Source organism: Rhipicephalus microplus, chromosome 7, assembly GCF_043290135.1.
Source record: "Rhipicephalus microplus isolate Deutch F79 chromosome 7, USDA_Rmic, whole genome shotgun sequence".
NCBI classification, from domain to species: Eukaryota; Metazoa; Arthropoda; class Arachnida; order Ixodida; family Ixodidae; genus Rhipicephalus; species Rhipicephalus microplus.
The window spans coordinates 128,980,252-128,992,582 of NC_134706.1; the positions used below are offsets into that span (position 1 = coordinate 128,980,252).

General features: G+C 47.3%; 2 protein-coding genes across 2 annotated transcripts in view; both read left to right on the forward strand.

Moving 5' to 3' along the window:
- The window catches only part of LOC142767864 (glutathione hydrolase-like YwrD proenzyme), an 80,333-nt gene extending 79,991 nt beyond the window's left edge, over positions 1–342 (forward strand). Inside the window, exon 7 of the mRNA XM_075870112.1 lies at positions 315–342. Within this exon, the coding sequence (XP_075726227.1) occupies positions 315–342 (28 nt within the window). The remainder of the gene's footprint in view (positions 1–314) is intronic.
- A 64-nt stretch (positions 343–406) lies between these two features.
- LOC142767074 (glutathione hydrolase-like YwrD proenzyme) overlaps positions 407–12,331 on the forward strand; it is a 44,595-nt gene continuing 32,670 nt past the window's right edge. Inside the window, exons 1-2 of the mRNA XM_075868294.1 lie at positions 407–563; positions 3,503–3,673. Of these exons, the coding sequence (XP_075724409.1) occupies positions 462–563; positions 3,503–3,673 (273 nt within the window). The 5' untranslated portion in view covers positions 407–461. The remainder of the gene's footprint in view (positions 564–3,502; positions 3,674–12,331) is intronic.

The window sequence follows — 12,331 nt, forward strand, 5'->3', positions numbered from 1 at the left end:
AGAACACTGGCGCCATGTCCGAAATCTTCAAGCATTAGCAAGAAAGGTTGTTGAAGCCCCAGAGATAAAATGCTAAGGAAATGCGTTATCAGCATGCAATGTGCTATGATCTCAGAGAATTTTAACAGATGCCTTATAGAACTCGCTTTACACGTAAAGTAGGATTGTCCCTATATTATACCTTTTCACTTCCATTCTTTTGCTTATTCATGTGCACACTGCATTTATTATGTGCAACTACTGAGTGCACTTTTATTTGTTACTGGGCCCTGGATTTATGTCGTTTCCATTTGCATGGTTGCTTTCTTTCACAGGCGCTGCTTTACTGCTACTACGAAATAACCAAATCAAGCATACGTCTTACAAATAGCGAGTCGATTTCGTTCTACTTTACTTGCAGAAGAGTTGACGCCAGGTGTTTGGAAGGTTCAATCTCGCGTGGATATTTTGGTACTACATTCATGGCGGCAGCTGATGACACTGGAAACTTGTGTGCATTGATGGGAAGCAACTCGATGTTTTTCGGATGTGCTGTGGTTACAGAACATGGATTTTGCGTTCAGGTAATATACATAGTACAGACATTTGTTGGAATTGTAGCAAGTATCCGTCGTTTCAATTGATTGATTGATATGTGGGGTTAAACGTCACAAAACCACCATATGATTATGAGAGACGCCGTAGTGGAGGGCACCGGAAATTTCGACCACCTGGGGTTCTTTAACGTGCACCCAAATCTGGCACACGGGCCAACATTTCCACCTCCATCGGAAATGCAGCCGCCGCCGCAGAGATTCGAACCCACCACCTGCGGGTCAGCAGCCGAGTGCCTTAGCCACTAGACCACCGCGGCGGGGCGGTATCTGTCGTTTCAGCGTAGGCGTATGCTTTCTACGTGAAAAATGTTCTTTTCCCTCACAACTGCTATAGCTGTGTGAAGAGATGCAATATCTGTAAATCGAAAAACTAAATCGAACGCGAATCATTCATTCTAGCCTTACTCTCTTTGTTGCTGCTTTGTACGCTGTGCTCAGAAACTACTGACAACCACCAAGGAAAACAAACTATACAAAATCTCACGTACTGTGTGGCAACTTATGTGTAACTGTCACGTTTATCGGTAAATAGAAGCAATCCCTCTGACGCGGTTTCCGTGCAGCATCAGCGTGATAGTTTTCATCTTCTTTCACCACAACTCAGCGCTTCATCATCTATTTAGCATTCGTGCGCGTCCCATTGGACAGGTCCTAAACGTTGTCTTATGTTATGTGCATTGCACGACCAAAGAGATGCTTGTGCAAAAGTTCACAAATATTAAATTTTTACGGTGCACACGGTTGTTTCTGATAGCTGTACATGTCAGCCGATGGATGGCTTCTATATAATTTCTAAGAACTTCTCCTTAGAAAAGGGAATGTTACTAAGCTTGGAACAATGATACAGGTTGTCGTATCATATAGTAGCCTGGCATACCACTCAATGTACCAATATTGGTCATCAGAAGGCCCAACAGAACCAATAAATTTCAGACTAGTGTTCATGAGGGCTCGTGGCGCGGAGGTTCAGCCGTTCGAAACACCAGCTCATGCTTGCCAGTAAACGGCAGCTTCGCCAGAGGGTTAAATTATCTCATCGAGCTAGTCAAACTTGAAAACTAGGAGCTAAATGCAAATCTACGAAAAACAGAAGCGGAGGTCGAACGTCTGCAAATGCGGGGCACCGGCAGAAAACTCAGACGCAAGATGAGCTTCAAGAAATACTGCTTCTGAATCCGCAGCCTCAGCTCACACAAACGCGAGTGACGCGCCAACAGAAGTAGGCGAATTCTCAGCTGCGCAGTTTAGACAGTTTTACAAGGATGTTCATTCATTAGTCTGTAGTAAATATTTTTAGAATTTTATAAAATTAAACACTGCTCTCTCCTAAGTCTCGTACGTGGCATATATGAGCAGGCCTCGAAGCAGGGCCATTGCCATATTGCCCATGCAACAAACGGCAGAACCGATGAAAGCACAATTGTGGTTAACCTTTGAAGAGGATAGTCTTTCTTGGGATTGTTCAACGCAGCAATTCTGGTTTGTCTGCCTGTTTTTTTCTTTGTCTGTCTGTCAATGAGTTCAGTTACCCTAGCTAAAATTTAACCCCTCACTAAATGCCCATCCATCTTGATCTCCTGGCTGCGTTCATATAAGTGAACATTGTCAATAAAAAAGAAAATATTGCGCATATTTGGGCGCAACATCAATACGGGAGTATTAGGTAGCGTGTGTCTTTCCTTATGAAATACATAGATACGTAATTCTTAAGGCCGCAGTGTGTATTGCGCTCTGCTGACAATATGATACTATGAACGAAAAAGTTGGAATGGTATATAGCTTCGTAAGAACGTCAACAAAAAACAAAATCGTCTAACACTCGGCCAATCCTCGCATCGAGTATGAGCCATCAGAAGACGAAGAAGAAGAATAAGAAGAAGAAGAAGAAGAAGAAGAAGAAGAAGAAGAAGAAGAAGAAGAAGAAGAAGAAGAAGAAGAAGAAGAAGAAGAAGAAGAAGAAGAAGAAGAAGAAGAAGAAGAAGAAGAAGAAGAAGAAGAAGAAGAAGAAGAAGAAGAAGGGCATCAAAATGTATCCCATTGTGATCTTCAATCAAATGTTTATTATTTGGTATCCTAAAGAAAAATACTGAATGGTGAAGTGAAGTAAACGTAGCTGTGTTTAAAACACCTGAAATCTCAAAATTTCTCAAATTCATTTTTTTCATTTTTCTTTACTCTCTATTTATGTGGTTTTTCTTACATCATTCATATTATATTAGAAGTTCAATTTTACACATAGCTATATTGCTCACCGAAAATATTCACTACGCTTTCTTGGCCAATCCCCCTGAGTGTGTGTGAGTCATGAGTCCTGGGAAACAAACAAGCAAAGAAACAAAGCCACCTACCAATTAGTCTGCGTTCCAATAAAATTTTCGTTTATCTACATTTATGCCAGACGGTATTCATATCTGAGGTAGCACCTCCAAACAGAAGACATTGTCTTTTGTCATCATTTGCAGTGTAGCATACACATACGAGGGCCGCTTTTTCCAAATATTCCTTTATTGTTCGCTTACTGTCAGAGAACTTTTGTAGCGAATCAAAGCCGAACTGATATGTTGCAATTCATAGTCACCATATACAAACTTCTCTTTTCAATACCTAATAATAGTGAGTGATTTAATTTTTATCCACAGTGTAGTTTTGAGTTAGTGTGTCCACAAGAGCACACTCGTAAAAAGTGTTGGTAGATATTGTTGGTTCATACAGCTGCACGTTTCTTAGTTTGACGACAAGAGGGCTTTTTACGATAGAAGTGAAATTCTTCAAGATAAGTTATGTACCAATAAAGCATGTTTAATGATGATGAAAGTTCATTTGTTCTCGAAAAAGTTACCAAATATGCTGCTTATCGACTATTCATAATTTTTGTACTCTCAATCGGTCCTATTTTTTGTACTTAGTCAAGGGGTTCAGCCTTCAACCGAGTTCCTGGACATCCAAATTGCTTCGGACCACGTAAGAAGCCCTACCACTCCGTCATGCCCGCTATGATCACCAATGCACATACTAAAGATTGGCTGGGCACCATGGGCACTATGGGTGGACTCCCACAACCGGGGATAATCACACAGGTGAGATGTAAATTGAAGCTATGCAGATTGTGGACACTCTCACTATTGTGTGAACCCATGTCTATTCCCTACTTTACGTTGGTGCCTGGTTAGCATGTGATAATAAAAGTAAAGTGATAAATCTTACCTCCATTTTGTTGCTGACAAGAGCGCTGTCTGGACATGCGCTCTACTACGCATTGTCAACATATTTTCGCCTTCTCGTTATTATTACTTGTCCTAAAACAACACTTTTTTGTTTGTGATCTATGTATTTTATGTCCAGTATTTTCACCAATAGTATTCTATGTTTGCTATAATTTATTGTTTCCTGTGTTTCACGAGCTGTATATACTGTTCAGCCCAGATTTGCGATTCGTTCCACAAAATTGTTTATAATCGCTTCTGCATTTAATCCCTGTTATACACTGCTACCTGTGGCCGATCCAGCAAGCTGGCAGTGTGAAAAACGTCACAGCTTTGCCGCAAAGGCAAGCAATGAATGCGATAGCAACAAATTGGAAGGTCACGCGCAGAATGGAAAGGAGATCGAAACGTACTCCGCATTTTTCACACGCAAAAAACGCACGTAATGTACTCACAGGTGCAGATGAACGCGAGCAAGCGTCTAAGTTGCCACTTCTCTGTGTCTGAAAAGCGTGTGATTTTCGCAAACAGAGACTGCAATCATTGCAGTGACCTTTGTGCGCCCGGGGACTATACCAGAATCGTTCCTGGTAAAGCCCGAGACCAGCCAAGACGTACGATACCCCCCTCCCCCCGCGAGATAAGGGCACACGAGGAAGCGTCGCCTCCCTTCTCTAAGCGGGCAAAGTACGCCAAAGTGCCGCAGCGCGATCTGACGATGCTAAAGTCGTCGAAAAAAAATTGGCCCCGTATCTGCATGTTACACTGCAAATTTCGTCGTATTCTTGTGTCTGGAGAGAGTGAACAGAAAGTTTATTTGATGCTCTGCGCAAGAAAATAAGTGAATGGTATTCTGGAGGCGCTGCGTTAGAGTGCCTCGAGCATGCAGCGGAGGTGAACGAGCACATCATGCCACGTTACATGTGGGACATTTGCGCTATTTGACAGTCATTCGGAAAACAAAGCACGCGGTGTGCGCGCCCTTCTCGGAGGTGATAAAGTGTAGAACGCAAGGCAATGGGTAGGTGCCATCACCGTGTCATCTACATTTGCCTTTTGGTGCAAGCGTTGCATGGTCTGCACAGCGTTATAAATGCTACGGTCCTTAGAATTACTTATGTACGCCTTTTCTAGTAAAAGGACACACATAAAGGTTATTGACGTGTTCTTTTGGTGCCTCAAATATGCGGAATGATTGCTTTTTAATTGACAATCGCAGTAGTATGGGCGTCGAACCGGGAGCAAAATTGCTAGGCGCTGCGGATCAGGTCGTTCGTTTGGGGTATCGTTCGGTGCAGTTTTGGGTACCCTTAAAAGTGGACAAACAGACAGACAGACTGATATGCAGACAGACCAAAATTCTTGCGTCGAAGGTCCCCAAGAAAGACTATCGTCTTCAAAAACTAAAGTGGCGCCAAGCGCCCCCGTTCGCCTGGCGGAAGCTCGGTCGCGTTGCATGGTTGCGAACGCACAGCCCACCGGCTTCGACGATTTTTGGCCGGGGTGTCGGATATCTTCGCCGGACCACAGCAATCTCATTACCAACGTGTACCCAAAGCTGCAGGGAACATTGGAAGGATCATTTACGGTGGATCCGGTTAAACCCCTTTTTGGGCAACACCCAGCCCGACTTCACCGATGGCGCCGCTAGGCCTCTTGGTAGCCCCGGCACCTGGTGCATTAGGGCCTTGGCCCCTGGCTACCGACACCAGCATGGGTGCTACGACCCCGAAGGCATGCAATGGACAACAGTTCCTCAAGTGGCGTCTGGAGACCCAGTTTTGGCAAGTTTTGCAAGCGCAGCGTTAAACGGTGAGGTGCTGCGCCGGGTGCAGGGCCGCGTCTCTTCCGACGACGGTGATCGCATGGGCAGCCAGAAGCCACCCGCTTTTTATGCAGTAGTAGCACTAAACAACTTTATTAAGGCAGCTAACGGTTTCCTAAGTGGTGAGGGCTGTCAGGTCATGCCTTGTCTCCACCTCGTCAGCGCGTTTGATGGCGCGGACCTGGGTGTCCAGGCTTGTAGTCGTGAGGATTCTCTCCCAGGCCTCACTTGAAGGTGACTGTCCTTAGAGGTTTGGTAAGGGAGGATCCTTACTGCATCCCCAGATGATATGGTCCAAGTTTGCGGTGTGTGTCTTGCAAAGGGAGCCCGTAGATGTGAGTAAGACAGGGTATATGTGTCTGTATACGCATGGGGAAGGGAATGAGTTGGGTTGAAGCTGCCGCCAAGTGATTTGTTGAGCTTTGTTTAGATGCGGGTGTGGGCGTAGTCTGGTTCGCCTTGATAGTTGAGCGGTTCTCTGCTGAGTGGTCCGGTTGCTTCGGTATCGTGGTCCGATGTCTGGCCCACCGCTCGGCATATGAGTCCTCGAGCTTGTCTGTGAGCGGCTTCGTTACCCGGGTTTCCTGCGTGTACTGGGGCCCAGATGAGTTGAATATAACGGGGATCATCATCGTCGGTGCCGCTGGCAGCAGTGCTACTTGAGGCGTTGCGTGCCGCTTGGGGCAAATGACGGAGGATGAGTGCCGTGTTTGGGAAAACAGTGCCACGGGCAAATCAGAAGATGGAAGATTTGGAGTTACTAATGATAGTTTCAAATCCGGCCATTGCGGCGAGCGCTATGGCAGCTTCTTCGGCCTCGGTTGGGCCATGTGTGCGTATGGAGTGGGCACATATTGTGGTTGGCTCTTTATCAACTGAAGTACGTTTTGACGAGACATTGATTGCATTGGCCTGTTTGGGGACTGGGTATCTTGCCACGTCAACGTGAGCCGCCTTAGTGTTCGTACCGTAGGTACTGTGAAGATTTCTCGCACGGGCCGATCGTGTGCCGTCATGAATGGTGGCCAGAATGTTCCTCGGGCACGGCTTCACAATCAAGCGTTGTCTGATTAGGGGCGGTAGCAAGATCAAGTATTGTCCTCTTGGTGACGAGGGAATGCCGATAACATTGGAGTATCCATCTTCTGGTCTTATTACCACGCAATCATTCATATTGTGCAGTTCGGTAAGCTTTGATTAGTTCATCTATTGTATTGTGAAATCCAAGGCTGAGGAGGTGCATGGTCAATGTGGCGCGGGTAAGGCCCAAGGCAATCTTTTAGACTGTGCGAATAAGTCTGTCTACTTTTTCTATTTCAGCCTTGAGGAGTCGTAGGCACGGTAAGGCGTAAGTGATTCTTGTTATTACGATGGCGTTGAGCAGCTGCAGAAGTTCCTTTTCTTTCATGCCATGTTTCGCACAAAGATTTTTTTCTTACAGACGAATAGTTTGAGTGACGGCGACTGAAAGCCTCTCTAGGGCGACGGTATTGCTCCTGCCTGCTTTTACGTGAAGGCCGAGAACGAGCATGTGCTGCTTTATCGGTATTTTGGATCCGGCGATCCTGAGAGTAAAGGTTGGTAGTGGCGGGTGTTTAACCTCACGTTAGTCAGGAGGACGAAGAAGGAGGAGTTCAGATTTCTCCACTGACCATTCGAGACCCGCACGCGCAATCTATTCGGCCACTGTGTCCACGGCGCGTTGCAGTGTCTCCTCGATCTGTCGGTCAGAGCTGGTAGTGGTCCATACCGTCACGTCGTTCACGTATATGGTGTGTAGGATGTTGGGTATGCGGTCTAGTAACTGTGGAACTTGGCTCATGACAAGGTTGAAGAGTAAAGGTGAAAGAACGCCTTCCTGTGGCGTGCCTGTGTTGGATAGGGCAAGTCGCTTCGTGGCGTTGCCCTCATCCAGGCAAAGTTCCCCATTGCGTCCTTGTAAGAAGGAGCACAGGTAGTTGTAAATACGTTCCCCAGGGTTTGTTGTAGACAAGTGCTGGGCTATCGCTTGATGCGTCACGTTATTGAATGCCTTGCGTAAGTCAATGCCTAGCATTGCTCGCGTGCGCGAACGTACAGGGTCTTTCAATAAATCGTGGTAGATTTGTACCAGGGCGTCTCGAGTAGATAAGCGGGCGCAAAAACCGAGCATGGTTGGAGGGAAAAGGCCTTGCTCTTCTGCAAGTGTTTCTAGCCGAGCCAGGAATTGTTTGCCAAGGCATGAAGTTAATGAGATGAGGTGAAGATTTGACAAATCTGCCTTTTTTCTAAACTTTGGTATAAACACTATTATCGCGTGCTTTCATTCTTCTGGTATGCTGCCGGGACGCCAGCAGTCATAGAAGTAATCAGTGGGAGCAGTTACTGACCTTGGGTCTAGGTTGCAGATCATTTCGTTGGAGATGCCGTCTGGACCTGGTCCCAAAGTTGTGCGAAGCATAAGAATGGCTGCATACATTACGGCTTCTGTGATGTCGGCAACAAGATTTCGGTATGGTTTACCCTCATAGAGTGGTAGTGGGGTCGCTGGTTGTTGGGCTTGGTTGATTTAGTGGCCGCCACGTCTGTTAGTATATCTTCGTCTGACCCGGGGTGTTGGTGGACAAGTCGCTTGAGTCTGTGCAATGCGGCCGTTTTAGAGTCGTCGGGATCCAGTAAGTGGCGTAACAAGTGCGACGTCTTCTTGTTGCTAGCTGTTTATTGAGTCCACTGCACAGCTGGCCCCATTGTTGGCGGGCGAGGTAGGTATTGTATCGCTCGATTTCTTCAGAGACGGTCTGTATGTGGTGACCCAGTTTTCTGTTGCTTCTGCCATCTGCGCAGCAGGCTTGCATGTGCGTCCCACATGTGCAGAAGACCAGAGTCTGTGGCAGGCGTTTCATCTGCTGCTTTACTTTCGCGCGTTGTGCGTCACAGGTGGTCGTTTAGTAAGGCTGTCAATTCCCGAAGGTTTATTTGCATTCCGGGGCTTCACTTTTGCGGACGTCCCTAAGTTTGGGCCACACCGTGATTGGAGCAAGTGCTTTGTGTACTCTCCTGGCAGTGCATGTCTGTACCTAGACGGCATGATGTAGTGGTCACTACCAGTGAGTTGACAGGTGTTCTACCATCTGGCCTGGGCAATATTCTTGCAGTATGCGAAATCGGGTGACGTTTCCCTACACACGCTGTTTCCTATGTGGGTCGGTGACTGCTGCAGGTCATTTATTAGAGTGAGACGGAAGTCCTGACTGAGTTGCCATAGCTTCTTGCCTCGTTTGTTTGCCTTCGGGTAGCCCCAGTCAGGGTGCCTGGAGTTGAAATGTCCCAGTATAAGTAAGTTGTGCGCTTAGAGATGGCGATGTGGTTTTTTGGAAGAGCAGGTTGAAGTCGTTGGCGCGTGCCCCAGGTGTGCAGTATACGTTGAGGACAGAGACTGACTGATGCGAGCATTTTCGTGGAAGAATTTCCACGACCGTGTATAGAATGTCCGGGAATCTAAGTCCGTAATGCTGACACTACGAACTCTCTTCATACTAGCCTTCAATGGCGCCATGGCACCATAGTAGAAGTGTGTTTATTTGGGAGCTCTGACAAGGCAAGAATCACTTTCGCCGGAACAGAGAAGCCACGTTTCGTGCATTATGTCTGGAAGCTTGTGCAAGTTAGGCCTTACGAACGAACGATTCCAGTCTGCGGACATTGTGGCGGGGTCAGCCACCGCCTGGATGCCCGCCCCGACGAAAGGCCGGACTGGTGTGGTCTGTGTGGTCAGTAGGCTCCAATTGTCGGGGGGGGGGGCGGGCCCCTGATGAGTGCAACCCACTGTGCTCAGTGTGCGGCACAGTCCACGCCACGGGGGCACGTGAGTGTATGGCGCTAAATATCACGATGTTCAGCCTGCCCATCCGAAACGTGGGCCTAAATCCAAGCGGAAGAAATGCAGGCGTGGCAAGCGTCGTCCAAGCAAGCCCAAAGACAAGGTCGTCGACCCTACAGCGACACAACTTGTGACTCCTCCCACAGGGAAACAGAGCACCCCCCCCCCAAGGAGGGTGCAGCGAAGGATTCAAAGAACGTACCAAGCGAGCCCATCTACGCCTTTTTCTTAGAGCTTTTGCCGAATTACCTGCTGTGGTGGCTCTTCAGAAGCCTGGCAACGGGACACTTTCACCAACTATTCGGTGGACCAGCTTGATGCACACAGCTGCCTTTGTATACATATAGGTTACACGGCCTCACAGGTTGACCTAGGTCTTAGCGCTAATTTCTCCTATGTAATGATGATGATCCTTCCGCTACGCAAACAGGGCCCCCCTTGCACATACTTAACATTTACTGTCCCCCAAAGCTACCGAATGTCACCTTTACACATATCTTCAGCCGTGCCTTGAAGATAGCGAAACAGGATCCCCTCATTATTCTGAGAGACTTTAACGCTCCTAGTACATTGTGGGGGTACACACGTGAAGAGAAACGTGGACGCAAGTTGGCAGAGCTTGTACTCACATTGGGCTTTACACTTCACACAGATCCCAAGCACCCCACTCGTATAGGCAACTCCGTTACACTTGATACGTGTCTAGACCCAATTTTTACGAGAAATATTCGACATGAATATTGGAGTAACACCCAGAAATCTCTCGGTAGCGATCACTTCATTACTGTGATCGCAATTCTTACCAAGCCACTCAAAAGACCACAGGCAAATGCAAAACTACCCGATTGGACTAAGTTCAGGACTAGCTACACCAACCTCCAGTCGATAGTCGACCAGTGATATTCAGTGTGGTACCAGCATTTCATATCACACTTGAAATCAGTGGAGCAAAGTATTAAACTCTCAGAGGGGAACCCGGCGGTGGATTAATATCTTCTCTACCTCTAGGAGGCATGACACAGCCTAGTTCGCCGCTGACGTCGTCAAAAACACAATCGGCAACTCAAAATTTTATCGCGGGGATCACCCGACAGGTGGCTGAGTACGTGGCTCAGCTTACCGACTCTGATTGGATGGAGCGTTGCAACCAGGCGGCTCGGCAAATGTCGAGTCGCAGTATATGGCGCCTCTTCCGCGCCCTTATTGATTCGGCAAAACCCGTACCGATACACAAAAGCAGCTCCAAAAGGCTATATATAACTTTAATGCACCATTTCTTTTTAACACATTTCATTCTCCTCAACCCTTTCCCCAGCACAGGGTAGCCAGCCGGTCTAAGAACTGGCTAACCTCCCTGTCTTTCCGCTTAAACTTTCTTCCTCCTTTTAATCGAGGCACATCCAAACTGAGCGGTGCTCTTCGCGATAAATATCTCAGCATGCTCCGGGATCCCCGTGGTCCGGCGTACTCGTATGCAGGTTCTGAAAACGCCGAGTTGGATTAGCAGTTCCAGCTCCATGACCTAAAAGCGGCCCTGGCTAAAATGAAGCAAAGTGAAGCACCGGGCCGGGACAAGGTGACGGTAAAGCCAGAATCAGCTCACAATTGGCAGTACTCATGTTTAAATGAATATCAGCGTAACTATATCCTGTCGTGCCTCTTTACCAATACTGTACTGTACCCGGCTAAAGCACTTCAATTCGGCCTTCTCAAGCGCGTGCCCACACTGTGTGGAAGAGACTTGCGACACCTATCACATGGTGTGGGCGTGTCCTTCGAATCCTCCCTGACCCAGCCTACGACATGCTACTCGATTATTTATACCCCATTTGGCTCGGAGGCACACCCCTGCCCATTGATTGGAAAACGGCATTAGTAACTTTCATTCAACAACCGGGTAAGGTCTTCAACACTGACAACCTCCGGCCCATTTCCCTCATTTTCTGTGTTGGAAAGCTGATAGAAACAATGGTTCACGACATATTTTCAGAGTTTTGGAACAGCGAGACATTTTTGCAGACACCATGTACGGCTTCCGCCCACACTGATCCGCACAAGATATTGTGCGGCAACTTCACAAAGAGATCCTAGACCCTGTCGAGCACCCCAGCAATGATAAAGTGGTTCTCACACTTGACTTGCGAAGTGCCTTCGGCAATGTGAACCATGAGATCATCCTATACCACATGTCGAAAACGGGCTTCGGGCGTAACACTTTCCGTTACATCAAACAATTCCTCACAAATCACCAATCTTATATCCGGCTGCAAGACATGAAACTTGGCCCATATCGATTAGGCACAAAGATCCCACAGGGAGCCATCCGGTTCCTACTCATATTTAATCTGTCTATGATGAAGCTCCCTACCCAGTTGGCTAAGATCACCGGTGTGCAGCACGCTCTGTATGCAGACGACATAACCATATGGGCAACACAAGGCTCGTTTGGAAACATAGAAGCCAACCTGCAACGAGCGGCAGCTATTGTGGACGAATATGCTCTTCACTGTGGCCATGAATGCACCCTGAGGAAATCGAAATTGGTGCATCTCCGCCCCAGCCTAAAGTACACAACCAAAATACTCTTGTCTCTACATAGCGGACCAATACCCGAATCGGTTAAAATCTGCGTGCTTGGGCTTTATTCATCAATGGCGAACAATTAACACTACTCTACGTAACATACGTAAGGTGCGCGATCAGGTGGGCTGCATGGTTTGTCGCATATCCAATAAAAAGGGGGGACTAGGATGCACACATGCCCCGTGCCTGGCGAATGTATTTGTCCCCAGCCGATTTTTATACTCGGCTCCCCACCTGCACCTACGAAAATGCAATGAGAATGCAT